Here is a 16,940-nt window from a genome sequence, read left to right on the forward strand (position 1 = left end):
TACCTCTACTACCACAATGGATAGCCAGGAAACGGCAATGTAAAATGGAATTTGAGTAAAACTAAAAATAGAAGAGAGAGGCCGCGATTTAACCACCGCATTGCGCCAATCGTGGATCTGGCACGCTAGTTAAATAGTGGGAAAGGGCAAAATTGAAATCCACACTGGGTGCAAACAGTTTGCCATCTAACGTGTCTGCTTCCGATGGTGAGTTCCGGATCATGCCCAAATATGGTGACTATTTCATCGCCCCAATTTGCATCAATTTCCATTTCATTAGCGAGATTGAAGTCAAATGTTACGGCCTCCCGAGAATTAACTGGCTCCCCAGCAAGAAATCACGCGGGCATTGTTTCGTACTCTTTTTTTAAAAAACACTAAGCTGGCACAATAGCTGCTGGGGGGGGGGGGAATTGAGGAGGTGATAAGCCATTTCCATTTTCAGGCAAGCAGCTCAAGGGCACTGAAGCTGCCCACCCCAGTGCTCGGGAGGACTCCACAGGAGGGGTTGGGCTTGGTCGGGGTCGCCGCTGGGAGGGGTGGGGTTGAGGGTATTTCCATATGTGAGGCCTTCAAGCCATCTTTAAATATTGTGGATACCCATAAAAGGGGCAACTACAGCTGCTGCCTGTCTGTCCTACGAGACACTTCCATGACCGAGTTCTGTTCTTGGTTATATGCTGACAGTCCCTTTAACTCCCTCTGATTGTGAGAAGCCTCTAGCTTCACAACTGAAGGCTATTGATAGTAAGAAATTGGCCTTGTTAGTTATGTGAGCACTTCACAGCTCTTAAGTGCATTCTCATGGGTACGGTCTCAGACGATGATTGTTCTAATGAATTTCAATCAAATCTTGAAACCTGAACACTTTGCCTGAATTCTAGAGGCAGCAGCCAACAATCAAACACTCAGGAGTTGTGCATCAGAACTGGGGATATCCTCTCGACCAAAGCACCCCATGTGCAGGGGGCCATTGCATACGCTGAAGACCCGGCTGCCCATCAAGCCGAGGAGGAGCCCAGAGGGGGACGCCAGCGACGGCCCACGGTGTAAGGTGGCGCTGGTCTTTCGAGGAGAGGATGGATATAATGTGCCACAGACTTTGGCTCAACAAAGCGACAGCGCGGCACCTGTACCACATGCTCATGGATTTGGCACCCCATGGAGGAGGATGAGGACACCAGATCTGGGTAGCCGTGAAGGTCACCACAGCCCTGATTCTTTATGCCATCAGTTCTTTCCAGGGCTCAAGCGAGGACTTGTGCAGCCTTTCCAAAGCTACAGCTCACAAGTTCATCTGTGAGGCCACAGATGCCTTGTATGTCTGGGCAACTGACTATATAAAATTTGAGCTGGACCAAGCCCACCAAAATGACCATGCTGCAGGATTCTATGCCGTAGCCGGTATGCCCTACGTCCAGGGGGTAATTAATGTCGCGTTCTGCGCACCTGGGCATGAGGGAGCGCCCTTGATTAACAGGAAGGAGTTCTAATCCCTGAATGTTCAACTCATGTCCGACTACCACCTCGGGATCATGCACATGTGTGCACGCTTCCCAGGGAACACAACAGTTACATCCTGGGACAAACAAGATCCCCAGCGTGTTTGAGGACCATCCCAGGGTGACGGGTTAGCTCTTGGGGGATATCTGGTAGGAGGACCATCCCAGGATGACGGGTTAGCTCTTGAGGGATATCTGGTACCTGCTGAGGTCCTGGCTGATGACGCCAGTTCAGAGGCCAGATATCTAATATAACGAGGCCCATGTTGCCACCTGTGATGTCATTGAGCGGTGCATCGGACTGCCCAAAATGCGATTCTGATGCCTGGACTGCTTTGGTGATGCACTCGAGTACACCCGACAGAGGGTCTCAAGCGTTGTGGTGGTTTTGCTATGCCCTCCACAACCTGCCACAGCAGTGGGGCGACATGCTCGAGGAGGAAGAGCAGGAGGTAGACTGGTAAGGGATGATGGACAAGCCCAGAGAGGAGCCGCAGGAGGATGAGGACAGGCGGCGGCAGTGGTCCAACTTGCCTGGAGGCCCTTATCCTCGCCCATTTCTCATAGGATGAGCCTTTTACGTGAGCTCACCCCCTCCTCAGCCCCCTCGGCTGGGGCCTGGAACCGGAGGGTCCCGATCGAATTTCAGTGCCTCAGGCGTTGCCATGCCACCCAGCTCTGCTTGCTAAGCTTGAGATGCGCTGATGTCTGGAGGAGGGGAATTGGAGGAACTGGAGACCGCTGCCGTCTCCCTGGGGCAGGCCCAGGGTTGGCTTCCATCGGTCAAAATGATACTTGGAACTTGTTCTGTTAAACCACGCCCAGAAAGTTTGGTTTTGGTTTAAAGTATAAGCGTTTGTGAATAGTGTTAGTGGGAAAAGTGCCTTCTCTTTTACTTTTGTCAATAAACAATTTTACATTTAAAACGTGGTCTTATCAATTAAAAACTGATTCAAATTCCTTTTTTTAAAAAAGTTTACAGTCTCTGAAGAAATCAGCAATAGGTACCTTATTTACAGTGACAGTTAAACTGGTTTATCACACGGGGCTAAATCGCTGGCTTTTAAAGCAGATCAAGGCAGGCCAGCAGCACAGTTCGATTCCCATACCAGTCTCCCCAAACAGGCGCCGGAATGTGGTGACGAGGGGCTTTTCACAGTAACTTCATTTGAAGCCTACTTGTGCCAATAAGCGATTTTCATTTTTCATTTTAAACACATCCTTAAAGTGCTTAGCCCAGCACTCACATAATTGTCCTGTCTGGCGCATTTCTCTGTCAGCTCTTGAGAACAGATGAATAGCAAGATAAATAGCCATGTGAGGGGGGACCTTGCACAGTCTTCAGACCTTTTAGACTTGAAACTCTCTGGCTTGTTTGTCCCACCATGGTCTGCAATCTATGCAGATTCTGTTGGAGATTTCTTTTGCTGTTCTGGAGTGATTTTTTAGCAGCGGATGTATTCTTGTTTCCCCAATCATACTTTATATGCTGCATTTTTTTTCTGCAGTCCTTAATTTGACACAATTTTCATTGAACCATCCTCAGTTATTTATTTTCTGTATTCCTAAAACATAATTGGCAGCTTCCAGAACTTTCTTTTGAAGAATGTCCATGTAACTTCAACACAATCACTTGAGTTTTCTTTAGAAGACAATCATTCCTCAAGTCTGAGTCTTAATAGTTACCAGCATTCTGTGGATACCAGTTTCTGCACATCCAGCTTTCCTGGGGGGTGGGGGGGGGGAATAGTACAGTACATGTTGGTCTTTTCGGTGATGTAATAAATATCATCTTGGAGTGTGGCATCCTCTGGCCTGTAAAGCACTCCGCTCTTCTAACCCTGGTGATAACATATTTTATGTTGCTCTGTCAGGTAGTGGTAAAATCAATTTAATGCTAGTGATCTTGGGTGCAGCCAAGAGTTTTTATTCTCTGCCTTCTGTCTAAAGATGGCGTTGGTAATTGGCATATTCCAGCAGGTTCAAAGACTCTGGAGAAATATGCCATTGATGTTGCATTTCCACCACCTCGATTCTAAAGAGACTATTCCAAGCCTGATAGTCCGATCCTTCCCTTGAATGGGTGGTAATTTGTCAGATTGGATTTGTCCTGCTGTTTGTGGCAGAGCATACCTGGACAATTTTCCATTGTTGAGTCAATGCCAGTGTTGTAACGGTAACAGAGTAGCTTGGCTAGGGCTGCAACTAGTTCTGGAGTGTAAGTCTTCAGTACCTCAGGACTTTGTAATACCTCTTGCCTTCAACCATTTCTTTATATCACATGGAGTGAGTCAGATTGGCTGAAGACTCACTTCTGTGATGCTAGGGATCACAGAAGGCTGAGCTTGATCATACACTCAGCACTTCTGGCTGATTGCAAATGTATCAATCTTTTTTGCACTTGTGCTGTGCACCCCCAACATTAAGGATGGCACTGTTTGTGGAACCTCTTCCTTCAGTTAGTTATTTAGTTGTCCACCACCGTTTCTTTTGTGATGCGCAGGTCTGTAGAGCTTTGATCTAATCTGTTGGTTAGAATCCCTACAATGCAGAAGGAGCCCATTCGCCGCATCGGGTCTGCACCGACCCTTCAAAAGAGTACCCTATCCAGGTCCACTCCCCCGCCCTATCTCCGTAACTCTGGTTAACGTACATATCTTTGGAAACTTAAGGGGAAATTGTGTGGTCAATCCCCTAACCTGCACATCATTGGACTGTGGAGGGAAACCGGAGCACCCGAAAGAAACCCACGCAGACACAGGGAGGTGCAAGCTCCACAGTCACCCAAGGTCGCAATTGAACCTGGGCCCCTGGCGCTGTGAGGCAGCAGTTCTAACCACTGTGGCACTATGCTGCCCACAAGTTATGGGATTGCTTGCTCTATTGCATGCTGCACCTGCTGTTGACGTGCATGTAATTTCTTTTTACCTCCCTTAAGTTAATGTCTCATCTTTATTTGCCTGATGCTGCTTCTAGCGTGCTTTCCTGAACTGTTCATTCAATGTTGCCATCCCAAGATTTTCTCCAGCACAATCACTAAATACGATTTCATAAAGCACGGGAAAGCATCCACATGACACTAACCATTGTATTATTACTGTGGAATATTGTCACGGAATTCTTTGAGCTTTAAAAAGGTTTCCAGTTGAAATATGAACAAGCTATTGGGTAGGTAGGACACACTGGGTGCGATTCTCCGGAAAGGTTTCTAACAATTGTGGTAGCGAGTGGGTGTTGCCACGAGCTTCTCGGTGCTTGGCCCAGCGTGGCCGGCAATGCTATTCAACGTTAATTGGTCCACTCAACGAGGCCTCACTGGCTTCTCGCCACAAATGAAGGCTTGCCAACTGACGCACGGGCACTGCACTCGCCAGCCCCCCCCACCCCCCCGCTAACAATTATGAGCAGCGCTTAAGCAGCACTTGCTCAGCCAAGTTGCAAAAATGGTGCCGAGGAGAGAGCCCCAAGATTCGGGGACGCTGCAACATGCTGTGGAGGCCAGGATGATTGTCCTGTTTCCCCCGAGGGTCCCGGAGAGTCAGCCAAAGGCTGTGAGCGCTGGGAGTGTGAGCAGGAGGACTGGCCTCCAGTGCGGGAAGAAGGTCAATGACCTAAACCAGGCAGCACGAGTGAGTAGACAGCATAACCCCCTCCCCTCAACACCCCAACTTACCTCCACCCCTCCTCCTTTAACCCCCCCACAACTGTGTGTCATAATATCCACTCATGTATATAATGAGATGCAGACAGGCAGTGATTGACACACAGGATAACCAATGAACACACACGACACATAACCAATCACCAGACAGGACACCACCACTATAAAGCACACAGGGCATTAAGACTCTCTCTCTACAGTACACAGCTACTGAGATAGTAAGAGTGCACAAGCCAGTGAGCACTATCACCATGAGGTAGAGAGTTAGTCTGGTCAAGCCAGTAGGAGGTTATCAGTTAGATTGATAGAGTGTCAACTCACAGCAGACTATGTACAGCAATCAGGAAGTTCAGTAAAAAGTGTTGGGCCATCTCCTGTGTCTAGTTTCACTGCATCCAGTTGCAGTCAACGTTGAACCAACTTACTTAACACATCACTGTGAACCACGCATGTGGCTAATGATGCCCTCACTGTGTCGTCTCAGGAAAAGCTCTCCCACAGTCGTCGGGAGAGGGCCCAGACTGGCAGTGGCATGTCGGTCATAAGAATCGTCACCTCCTTCGAGGAGCGTGCCCTGGAGGTGACCGGTGTGGCTGAGGACAGAGAGGTCATCGGATACTGCAGAGGTGAGAACCACCGGCCTCCACCCGGTGGACCTGTCAAAAGTGAGTTGTTATTGTCTTACTGACTGGCCCATCCCTCCCACTGACCACATGTCCATTCTCCCGCAGGTCATCCAGCTGATGGCACCGGCCCATCCCGGACGACACCCTCTCCAGCCTCCCAGGAGACGTCCTCTGAGAGCTCCAAGGATGCCACCGTGATAATCGTGGCATAGCTGTCATCCCCACTCTCCACCAGTGCAGATAAACACATCCCGGTGGGAAATGTTAGTGGTCAGGCTGAAGGTGCACAATCTGGTGAGCACCACACTGCTGTTCATGTACATCAGGTGAAGGCAGGAACCTCCAGGTGAGACAGTAGTCGGAGGGCTGCTGGATCCCAGGACCCAGCAGGTCCCAGCCTGATGCTGAGCCTAAAATGGTTACCCGGAGCTGATGGAGACATTAGGGAGCATCCGGGACGTTCAGAGGGAGATGTCAGCGACACTCCAGCAGGTCCATAGCTGCTTGGAGGAGTCCCGCAGGAGTTGCCTCTGGCAATACGTGACACCGAAGCCAACAGTGCTAGGGTGGCGATCGCAGTGGAGAGCCGGGTGTATGACATCAGCACCATTGGTGAAGGTGTCCAAGGCGTTACGCAGTTGGTGACTGCCATGACGGAGGGTCTAGGCAGAATATCCACCTCACTGGGGGATGTGACCCAGTACCAGGCTGACCTTGATGAGGTTCTGCGGGACATGTCCCACTGTCAGATGGGCATCGCTGAGGCGCTACAGAGCTTGTCCCAGTCGCAGGTGGGCATTGCCGAGCATATCCCAATCACTGAGGAGCATCACTGTCCCAATCACGGCAAATCATGGGGAACCGCCAAGGCTGGCAAAGCCAGATGATCAAGGGGCAGTCGGGGCTCAAACCAGCTGCCCCTCCATCCCAGGGTGTACCCAAGGGCCCTATGGGCATCGACTGGGAGGAGGGGGCTCTAGGTGCCTACCCAGACCCGTCCCATGGAGTGGCGTTGATGGCCACCAGCTCCCACGAGTTCCACCCCTTTGATAAGGCCATGTCTCACAACCAGCACACAGGACAGGGTGGCACGGCTGTACTTGTGCCGCTGACAAGTGAGCCAGGGCCTCCGGCCTCAGAGGACGCCCGCCAGGGACATCGAAGGCCATGGGCGAGATAAGCAGCTGGCTGCCTCCACCTCTGCTGTGCATCCTGGGGACACACCTAGACGTAGTGGTAGAGCTAGGAGGGCAAAGCACATCGGGGATCACTGAGGGCACCCGGGGCGGGGGTGAGGGAGGGGCAACACCATCGGGAGTTTTGGGAATTGTCAAACACAATAAACACCTTTGTGCACAACCAATATGATACCCGTCATTTTCTTCCGCAATACGAACTTACCTCCGAACCCTTGGCCCATTTCTCATGACATCGCCCCCTCCCCATGGCACCCACCCTCCGTGCTCATGTCCCCAGAGCTGTGACCCATCTCATGGGTGTTCGGATGTTGGCTGCTGCGTGTGTGGTTCCGCCTCCCGGTGTTCAAGCACAGGATACTAGGCAATGACTCCCACATGCTGCATGGCCTGTTTACCCACGGGAATCCACTTGGCATCTGTGAACTGCTCATTTAACCATGATTGCCAATTCCCTATTAGCAATAGCCTTCAGCCGCGCAGCCAGAGGCCTCAGCAGTCAGTGGGGGTTATGGATAGTCTTTGGGGCAGACGGGTAGGGACAAGGGTTGCCCCAGGAACCGAAACACATGGGTCCAGGGGTTGGCATTGTGGTGCCGTGAGCATTTGTTTCCCCCCCCACCCCAGCGCATCCTCCCAATGGTGGCCCACCCCTGCGGAGGGTCCCACACCGAGCACTGACGTGGCAAGCCCAGCACCCCAGGCTCTTTGCCTCTGAGCAAAGATGGCACGTACCTCTTCGGCTCCCCACAAAAGTCCTTCCGCCAGGTTGACGTTTTTCAAAGGAGTACTAATTGGCGCCAGCGTGACTACTTGCTGGGGAGGCCGCTGAATGATGGGAGGCCATTGGAAATGGGGTGGCTCTCATTAATTGTGGTTTCGCCTACAGGAGCAGGCCGGTTGCATCGCAAACTGTTTGCGGCAGTTCTCGTTTTGGTCCCCTCCTGCTATTCACCGGCCTCGTTTTGCTTGAGTGAGAGCGTAACGAGGCCGGAGAATCGTGCCCATTGCGATTCGATGTGTAGTGTTTGTCTCTTTAAGGGCAGCACAGCAGATAACGGGTCATCTGGCTGGGGTGACCTATCGGGACTCAGAGTGGGGAATCGCCTCAGGGGGTGGAATTCTCTTAAGCAGAATCAACTGCAGACATGATAATGCCCTTGTAGATCCTTGTAAATAAATCCATTGTTGACTGATGATGTCTCTAAAAGTGCATCTTTACACAATGGATAACCCAGTTTGTTTGTGTTTTTAATATATAACAATTTGCATGTTATCCGTATCAGCTCAACTCAAAGGCACAGGATGATGGTTTACTCTCTTTGCAGTTTTTTCCTGCTTTACTGACTCTGTTAAAGAGCTCCCTCCCATTTTTCTGAATGGAGATTAAGTGCCTTTGAAGTTGGGGGGGGGGGGGGGGGGAGGGGATCTTGGTAAATTAACCTCTTTTAGGAAAATGTTTGCTAAAATAAAGACACTGCCACAAAATCCTTTCTATGAGAAAATGGTGAAAGGATCTCAAACAGGAAAAAGGAAGCCTTGTGTTCATCATTGATGACCACGGCTGGATTCTCTGGTCCCCCTGCCGTGTGTTTCTCGCCAACATGCCGTTCGCTTGCAGCGGGATTCTTTCGCCAGGAAATCCGTAGGCGGGGATGCGCTGCCAGGGAGAAAAGAGAATCCCAATGACCGGAAAATTCTGGCCATGATCCATGGGCTTCAATACATAATGCAGAGTGTAGTAGACTTTTCATTTTTATTCTGAAAGTCAAGGAAACCTTCATTTTGCAACATACTGTAGTTATTTGTGTACTGAATTGTTTAATCATGCAATTATACTTTATTTTAATTGTCTATAACAATGTTATGAATTATGATTACTTGTATCATCATCACAATTTGGCACCTACCGCCGAGATGATTTTTCAATAAATCAATTATTTATCTTTTTAAAACATCCCAAGGTATTTTATATAGGCAGGTAGTAAAAGAACCGAGAAACTGAGAACTTTGCAGAAGATGAGGTGCATTGACCTCAGGTTGCACTTGAGACTTGCGGGATTTATCCACCAATTAGACAACAGCACTAAGATGGCATTTCATAAAATTAAAAGCTTCAAAAATTCAAATAGGATTAGCCAGTAAATAAAAAGTAAAAGCCCATACAGCACTGAATCGCCAGGGCACTAACTGAGGGTTGGGTTGCCTATAAGCCCACAGCCAGCAGGTTGGACACTTCCAACTGCTGATTGTTTCTTTTTATTCAGCAAGGTAATGGCTTGTGACTTGGGTGAGGAAGAGGGGAAAATAAGAAGGTTGCTTTTATATTTTTAAGTAACAACCATAATTAAATGCTGCATTGTTAATTTTGGGATGTTTTGAAAGTAGAGACAGCAACAATTTATCTTGATTTTAATTAAATTAAACAGATTTTATTTTTGTATCCAGAGCCAATATTTTTTTTTAAGTAAACAGAATAAAACTTCTTATTCCTTTGATTTGCCACTGTTTCAACATTTGGAAGCCTAAAGGTAATCCATATAATGTAATCCGGGAAATGTTATGCATTAAATGTGTATAACAAACGCTTAACACATTTGTAACCAGGAGGCTTCTTACTACACTTCCTGGATTGCAAAAGACCAATCCCCAAATTAAATTTTAAAAAGAGAAAAAAAATCAGTCCATTTACATGTAACTGCTGAACTGCAGGGAAGGATGGCTGCATCAGGATAACTAATCTACCACAGTAAGTTCCCAACCACAACTACATTTCCTTAAACAGAATATGCAATGCTTATGGCCCAAAGCTGTAGTCTACTTGTTCTTGGCAGCCTTTACTCTGCTTGGCACAAAAATGAACACAACAGTAATGTGATCCCACAATGACTTACAGGTATGATTTTAATGTAGCTATCTTTCATATTTCTGATCTGAGCATAGCAAAAACAACTCTGTGTGTATGTCATATACCAATCCATTATTTGAGTATTCATATACCTATAAAATAAAAGCTAATAATGTGTTTGTACCTGAATGATAAGTGAATTTTCATTACAATAGTACCAAAGGTAAGTAAAATATCACAGTTACTGAGAAAAGAGGTGTTACTAATATAGGTACTATGTTTTTTACATTGTACTTTCAGGCCCTTGGTGATCCCTGTTGGTCTACACACAGTAATGAAAAAGCATTGAATAAAACTTAGGACTCCGTGTGTTTTTCCTCTTCTATTATTCCCAACAGCATGAGAGTCTACATTCAATGAATTTGCATGCTCACTGTATGCCAATTTCAGTTGGACCCGAATTATCCTGGTACAGAATTCAACAGTTTATATAACAATCCCAGTACAATATTCCACACAATTTACAAACTAAACAGCAGCATTGCTGCACACAGATCAGAGCAACAGAAATGTGTCATTTAGGGGTGTTCTGTGTAGGCTATATTTCTAAATGATAAGAAATCAGATTATCATATTCTTAAGCATTTCATCACTAAGAATTCAATGATTCCTTTTTTTTCCTCCAAAATCTCCATCTTTTATATTTGAAAATCGGCTCATAGATACTGTGACTGCGCAGAATTTAGCCCTTTGAATCACTTGTATTTAATATTAGCTGGCTAGAACTACTAAGCGAAGATGACAGAAATTAGATGAATGTCCAGCCATTTTTTTTTTAAAAAGCTACAGACTATGAAAATAGTTTTTAATGGAAGTTTTCCAAATATACTCTGGTCCCAATGTATTGGTCTAATGATAATTAAATGCTAATATTTCCTCAATTTAAAAGAGAAACACAGTGCTTAAGCAAGACAGTTAAAACATTTTAAAATATCACTCTGAATACTTACAACTGCCTCAAACTTAAAATAGATTTTCTACAGATTGTACTTTAGTGTGTGATTCACATAAAAATGTCTCGATGTCAGTTAGAAAACATTTTCTTTACCCTTTAATTTTTTTGAATACATAGCACTTTGTAATAAGAATGCTCTAGCATAGAAATTCCAGCCTTTGCTCTTTAAAGACTGAATTTCCTTCCCATCTGTCACTATATTGCTCAAAGTAAAATCAACTGAAAAGCCCTCCCATTATCTTGATGCTTTATTTAGTTTAAATTTTGTCGCTCTAATAGTTATTTAATTTCCTTATGTTTTTCCGAAGACTGCTCTGCCCTACATGTTCAAATGCATTCCTGGCCTAGTAGGTGAAATTTATGATCTTCCTTTATGCATTTATATCTGTGCATGTACAACAAAATGATCCTCTTCAATGGGTGACCAGGAGCAGTGGTTAGCACTGCTGTCTCACACTGGTGACTGTCTGTGTGGAGTTTGCACATTCTCCCCATGTCTAAAGATGTGCAGGTTAGGTGGATTGGCCATGCTATAATTTACTCTCAGTGTCCAAAGGTTAGATGAGGTTACTGGGATAGGGCGGGAGATTGGGCCTCAGTAAGGTGGTCTTTCGGAGGGTCAGTGCAGACTCAATGGGCTGAATGGCCTCCTTCTGCATTGTAAGGATTCTATGATTCTGAGTGGAGGAGGCCATCAGTTATACAGAACATTTTATCTTCGAAATTACGCTGCAACATTACTTCAAAAATAAACAGGTTAATACTTTTGTTAAAACAATGGGACAAAGTAATTTCAAACAAAGCACAGTGTAATTTCTAGGCCTTGGTGATCCTTTAACAGACTAGCTGCACATTGCATATGTGAGTGGGAGGGTTGCAGGAGAAGCAACTGCCACTGAAATTACTAACTGGAATTTTTGGCAATTCACAGATTGAATCTTGCCCAAAAGCAAGTCAACAGTGTATTACAGCATGACCTGTAATATGCAGGTAGACTATAATGTATTTGGAACACTTAATGATTTGTGTAAATAGGTTAATATGGCAAAAAAATGAAATTTGGGCTTCAATGTCACAAATTTCAAAATAGAGATACTCAAACAATGAACAAATTTATCAGAATCATTGGGAGGAATCGATGGTAACTGATCACCATGGGAAATAAATATAGAGGGATCACAAAAGGAGCTCAATAAATAATCGGATAGAATAGAGTGTAAAAATTGAGGACCCTTTCCGACTTCTTATTTTCAAAACCTTATGTTGTGTCAACAAACACTGTCAATTTACTTTTCTTTGTGCAAAATGGAAAACATTTCACTGCAGCATGTTATCTGGCGTATTTTGCATGCTCACTACATGTAGGACTTCATTGATCATGGGCAGAAATTATCAGTTAGTATTATTGAGCAAGTATGAAGGCATACCTTGTAAAAATCTGGAAGCAATCACTGAATATGGATTAAAATATTAGTCCATTTCAATATTGCTGCTTGGTTGCTACTTTGGGAGGAAGTTATAAAAGACTAGTTTTTGTGATGGATGAAAGTTAAATATTTACTTTACAAAAATAATACAGGGAAAATGATTAGGAGTAGAGACCATCTGCAATATCTTGCCAAGCATAATCTTTCCACTCATGAAATGGAAGTCAGTTTTCCAATCTGATCTCCCTGCTATTACTAAATGTACAATGACTTGGCCGAGTTAACAGGCGCACAAGCCCCACCCTACCAGTGAAATTATTTACAGAGCTTGGGCCAATTATCAGTTACTCCATTGGAAACCCTGAGAGTTAAAAAAAAGTTAAATTGAAAAATCGCAGCGTGAAATATAAAGTCCATTTCCTGTAATTTGCATAAACTGGGAGGAAGTAAAACCCAACTACAAAGTGGAGCATTGAAAAGGTACTGCTATGCCACAGTACAGAGGGGAAATGAATGCAATGCAAGAATGGTCTTCAGTGTTACAACATAGGCACTTGGTCTCCCTTTCTGCCCAAAATTGTAGGGACATAATCATTTACTACACACTGGTCTCTGAATCAACATCTTTAAGACTGAGTAAATGAGAGTTGGACTAAATAAATAGGAAGATGGGAAAGGCTTCCTGTCTAACCCTCAATCCATTCAACAATGTTTACTATCGCTCCGTTTTGTTGTTATTCTATACTCTTCCAATTAGCATTAGAAAATAACATTTTGTAATGTAGTGTAATAGGTAACAGCATTATATAATACAGTTGTCTATAGAAAAAGGCCAGGGATAACTGCACTTATGTGTTGACACAGTCATCTTGTGGGGAATACCTACTTGATAACTTCCTTGTTGATCAAAGTTGCAGCTTGACTATTTACACTAAAAATATGTATAAATTGATTTTACATGCAATATCTTATGGACTACGGCAATGATCACTGATTTAAATTGTTAAACCAGGGTCAATGCGCAGATAATGAAAATTATGCTCCAAAGATGAACAGACTAACCTCTTGCAGGGGGAAGTGTAGTAGCTGCAGAGCTATTTATAACCTCTGTTCATGTTTATGTATCTATTTAAAAGCAATTATCACTCATGTCTAAAGATGCACCATATCCATGTGGTTTGGATATATTTCAAAATTTACATCCTGCATCTCAAAATCCATGTCTTTACCGCTAACAAATAAACCCCTGTTTTCTGTCCCCTGCTACCTGTTCCCTCACGTAAAAGATCCATAACTCTTTGTAAAAGAGTAAAAATTGTCACATCACTGCAAAGGCTTGCACAAATTCATTCAATTCAATTTACATATTGATTCAAGAAAACATGAATACTGCCTTTTAAGAGTGTTGAACCATTCTAGTGCCCCATGCTTTGTAGGTCGAACAACTGGCTGAGTTAGTAACGGAGTTTCAAGGGTACAACATACATCTTCCTCATTCTATTAGGTTGTTTTACTTTCATTGAGAGGACTAAACAGAAAATGCAGCTACTATCTTAGCTCCTTAATTAGGAGGGTGTACTGTTAACAATGGCTTATTTAAGTACATGAAAGGATGCGTATTTGTGTATTGTATATCAACAAGCTAGAGAGATCCGATTTGTGATTTTCTATATAAAAGCATTTTAGTTGTGTAGTGATATAGTTAAAGTAGGTTTCCTGACCACTACAAATTCAAATTAAATCCAATTGTTCAAAGGAGAATGATCGATTTCACTGAAAGGAAGAAATGGGGCATTTAGGCAAAGACATTAAAATACATTTCTAACATTTCATTCATACAAAGCAACATGTGAACAGCATCAATCTGAGCAATTTACACATTCTTTACCATTCATCTGCTCAGTTCTTATTGGAATCACTTTTTTTTTTAAACAGCAAAAAAATGTAAAATGTCCATGCAGACAACCATGTTTTCATGTGTAAAACAATGTGCAATTTAATACGTTGAAAATTCTTTTTATATTTTCATCTACAGTACCATAATCATGATTTAAAATTGTTTTCTGATTTTCATTCTCTTCATCTCCTCCTGAGTTGAGGAATTTCGTACATGTCTTTAAAAGCACTGCTATGTGTAATCACAGAAGAATAGTGGTTTTCTCTTCTCCTTTCAAACCCACCTGCATTAGGAAATTTCAGAAAGATCCTTTTTAAGGAATGGTACCAACAGAAATCCCCTGTGAACACTGGTTCTTTCAAACCACCGCTTAGTCGATATGAAACTCTCCAAGCTGATCTTCAGGTAATACAAATGTACAAAGTCATTACCAATCCTGGTCCTGTTTCCTGAAGATGTTCTGTAAAATACTTGGGTGTGCATTTCCATGTCTTTGATGGAATTCCATAAAAACCATGCAAAATGGAAACAGCCACAGCAACGGTGAGGATTCATAACATAATGAGAAAGATAAAACTTGATATGCAACATATCTTAAAAGGAGGATTTCCCTCCCCCCTACTCCCAATAATATCTTCTCTCTAAACATCAAGCCATGTTTAGAGTTTTTCAGATGAAGGGATCCAGATGTAGGGACCGGATTGTTCTTCAATGACCTGTTTAATTTTATTGTAGATCTCCTCTAATGAATCTCCCTGTACAATGGCTGTGAAAAAGAAAAACATTACTCCTTTATAAGCAAAATACTGCAATTATTGGAAGCTTGCAACAAATACAGCAATTGCATAACACACATCAAATCAAATCAGCAGTGGAGAGAACAGTTGACCTTTCAGATTTCAACAATAAAAGTGAGCAAAGAGATGGTTAAACATATTAATAAGAAGTGAACAAATGTTTTTTTTTAAAAGTTGAGTCACGCAACAGAACAAATAGAATTAAATAAATGAACAAAAGGGAGCGTAACAATGCCAAAACAAAAACAGGACTTTAAGTCTACTAGACTATTTCACTATCTATCCTTTACAGGTGTACTACTAATTTGTTGTTACTACACTATTTCACTGTCTATCCTTTACAGGTGTAGTACTAATTTGTTGTTCCTAAAACTACCACTCTAACATTATTTCAATGTAGACATGGGCCCATAACTTCCTTGCTCCCCAGCGTCGCATTTAGAGGGTTCTCCAATGATGCCTGGGAATTCCCTCTAGGACAGTCATTTCAAACTTCCATGTGTCAGAGGCGGCTATTGGGAGGGTCGCAGAGCGATCGGTCGCGGTGTTCCCCATTGCCGGAAGTCGTGCCCAACAACACCGGTTTTCAAGAATGCTGGGCTTCCTGTGAATGCTACCCTCTCAGACGGATCTAGCAGTGCACAGGCCCAGAGCTCAGCCAGGCAGACCGCCTCCTCCTGTTATCAACATGCTATGCCAGGTCCAGATTTTTAAAAAAAATCGATGGGAGTCTTCCCGCCCAAAAGAGCAGGTCACGCACAGAGAGCAGGTACACTGACGTTACATGCTCTGGGCGCAAAATCACAGAGGAGAGATTCCTTCGTTTTACAGTTGCATGTAAGGAACAGGACTGTGTGAAGAACTGAAGATGGATCATTTTGTAAGAAAGGAAGAGAGGGCCAGAGATACAAACAGGCCAGGATCTCACAATTGAATCTGCCGGAGACAGCTTCTCAGTAGAGTCCAAAGCAGGACAAAGCAGTGCTGGTGTGAGCTGTATCCAGAGTTCCAGGGTCTCTGGTGAACAAACAGTTTAGAAGAAACTGAAATCGGGAACAAAGCAGGAGAAAGATGATTTCTTGAGGTATGGCATTGTCAATTTTGCCAAATTAGGATGCAAAGCCCAGGTATGTTATATGCAGGGAGTACTGGTGAATGAATTCCCTTCTCAAACAGGTATACCATTTTGGATATTGTTGGAGGGGAATAGCTTCTCAGGGGAAGTTACCAGCAGCAACCAGGCCTGTGGCAGCACAATTGGTTCTGCTGTAGAGCAGGATTGAGCCAAGTCCAAGCAAGTGATCGTAGTGGGAAACTTGATAGTCTGGGGCACAGCCAGGCGTTTCTGTGGCCGCAAATGGGAGTCTAGGATGGTGTGTTGGCTCCCTGGTGCCAGGGTCCTGGATGTCTCTAAATGGCTACAGGGCATCCTGAAACAGGAGGGTGAACAGACAGAGGTGTCATTGTCCAGCTTGGTACTAATAGCATAGGCAGGAAGAGGCAAGTGGTCCTGAAAAGGCAATTCAGGGAGTTAGGTCAGGAGCTAAAAAGCAGGACCTCTGGGGTAGTAATCTCAGGCTTACTCCCCATATCATGTGTTAGTAAGGCTTGGAACAGAGAGCTCGTACAGTTGAACACGTGGCTAAATAGTTTGTGCAGGAGGGAGGACTTTAGACATATGGATCACTGGGATGTCTTCTGGGGAAGATGGAACCTGTACAAGAATAACGGGTTGCACCTGAACTAGAGGGGCACCAATATCTTGGGCGAGAATTTTGCTAGTGCTGTTCGTGATGGGTTAAACTAGTGTGGCACGGGATGGGAACCGGAACAGCAGGCCAGTAAGTGTAGAGACTGAGATAAACATAGCGCAGAGTAAGAGCAGGCAGAGGAAAACCGCAGGGCTCAGCAGGACTGGAGGTCATGGGATGGGGGTGTCGTAGGCTGTGCCAGCATTTATTGTCCATCCCT

The 16,940-nt window shown here is 44.4% G+C and overlaps 1 protein-coding gene across 15 annotated transcripts in view; it reads right to left on the reverse strand.

Moving 5' to 3' along the window:
• Positions 1 to 9,383: 9,383 nt before the first annotated feature.
• The window catches only part of dlg3 (discs, large homolog 3 (Drosophila)), a 1,021,949-nt gene continuing 1,014,392 nt past the window's right edge, over positions 9,384 to 16,940 (reverse strand). For 11 of the 15 annotated variants that reach the window (XM_072505485.1, XM_072505481.1, XM_072505482.1 and 8 more), the window contains one exon: positions 9,384 to 14,938. In XM_072505485.1, the coding sequence (XP_072361586.1) occupies positions 14,899 to 14,938 (40 nt within the window). In that variant the 3' untranslated portion in view covers positions 9,384 to 14,898. The remainder of the gene's footprint in view (positions 14,939 to 16,940) is intronic. The other 4 variants (XM_072505490.1, XM_072505489.1, XM_072505492.1 and 1 more) reach the window with 1 other exon arrangement.

This window comes from Scyliorhinus torazame, chromosome 5 (genome assembly GCF_047496885.1).
Source record: "Scyliorhinus torazame isolate Kashiwa2021f chromosome 5, sScyTor2.1, whole genome shotgun sequence".
In the NCBI taxonomy this organism is placed as follows: domain Eukaryota; kingdom Metazoa; phylum Chordata; class Chondrichthyes; order Carcharhiniformes; family Scyliorhinidae; genus Scyliorhinus; species Scyliorhinus torazame.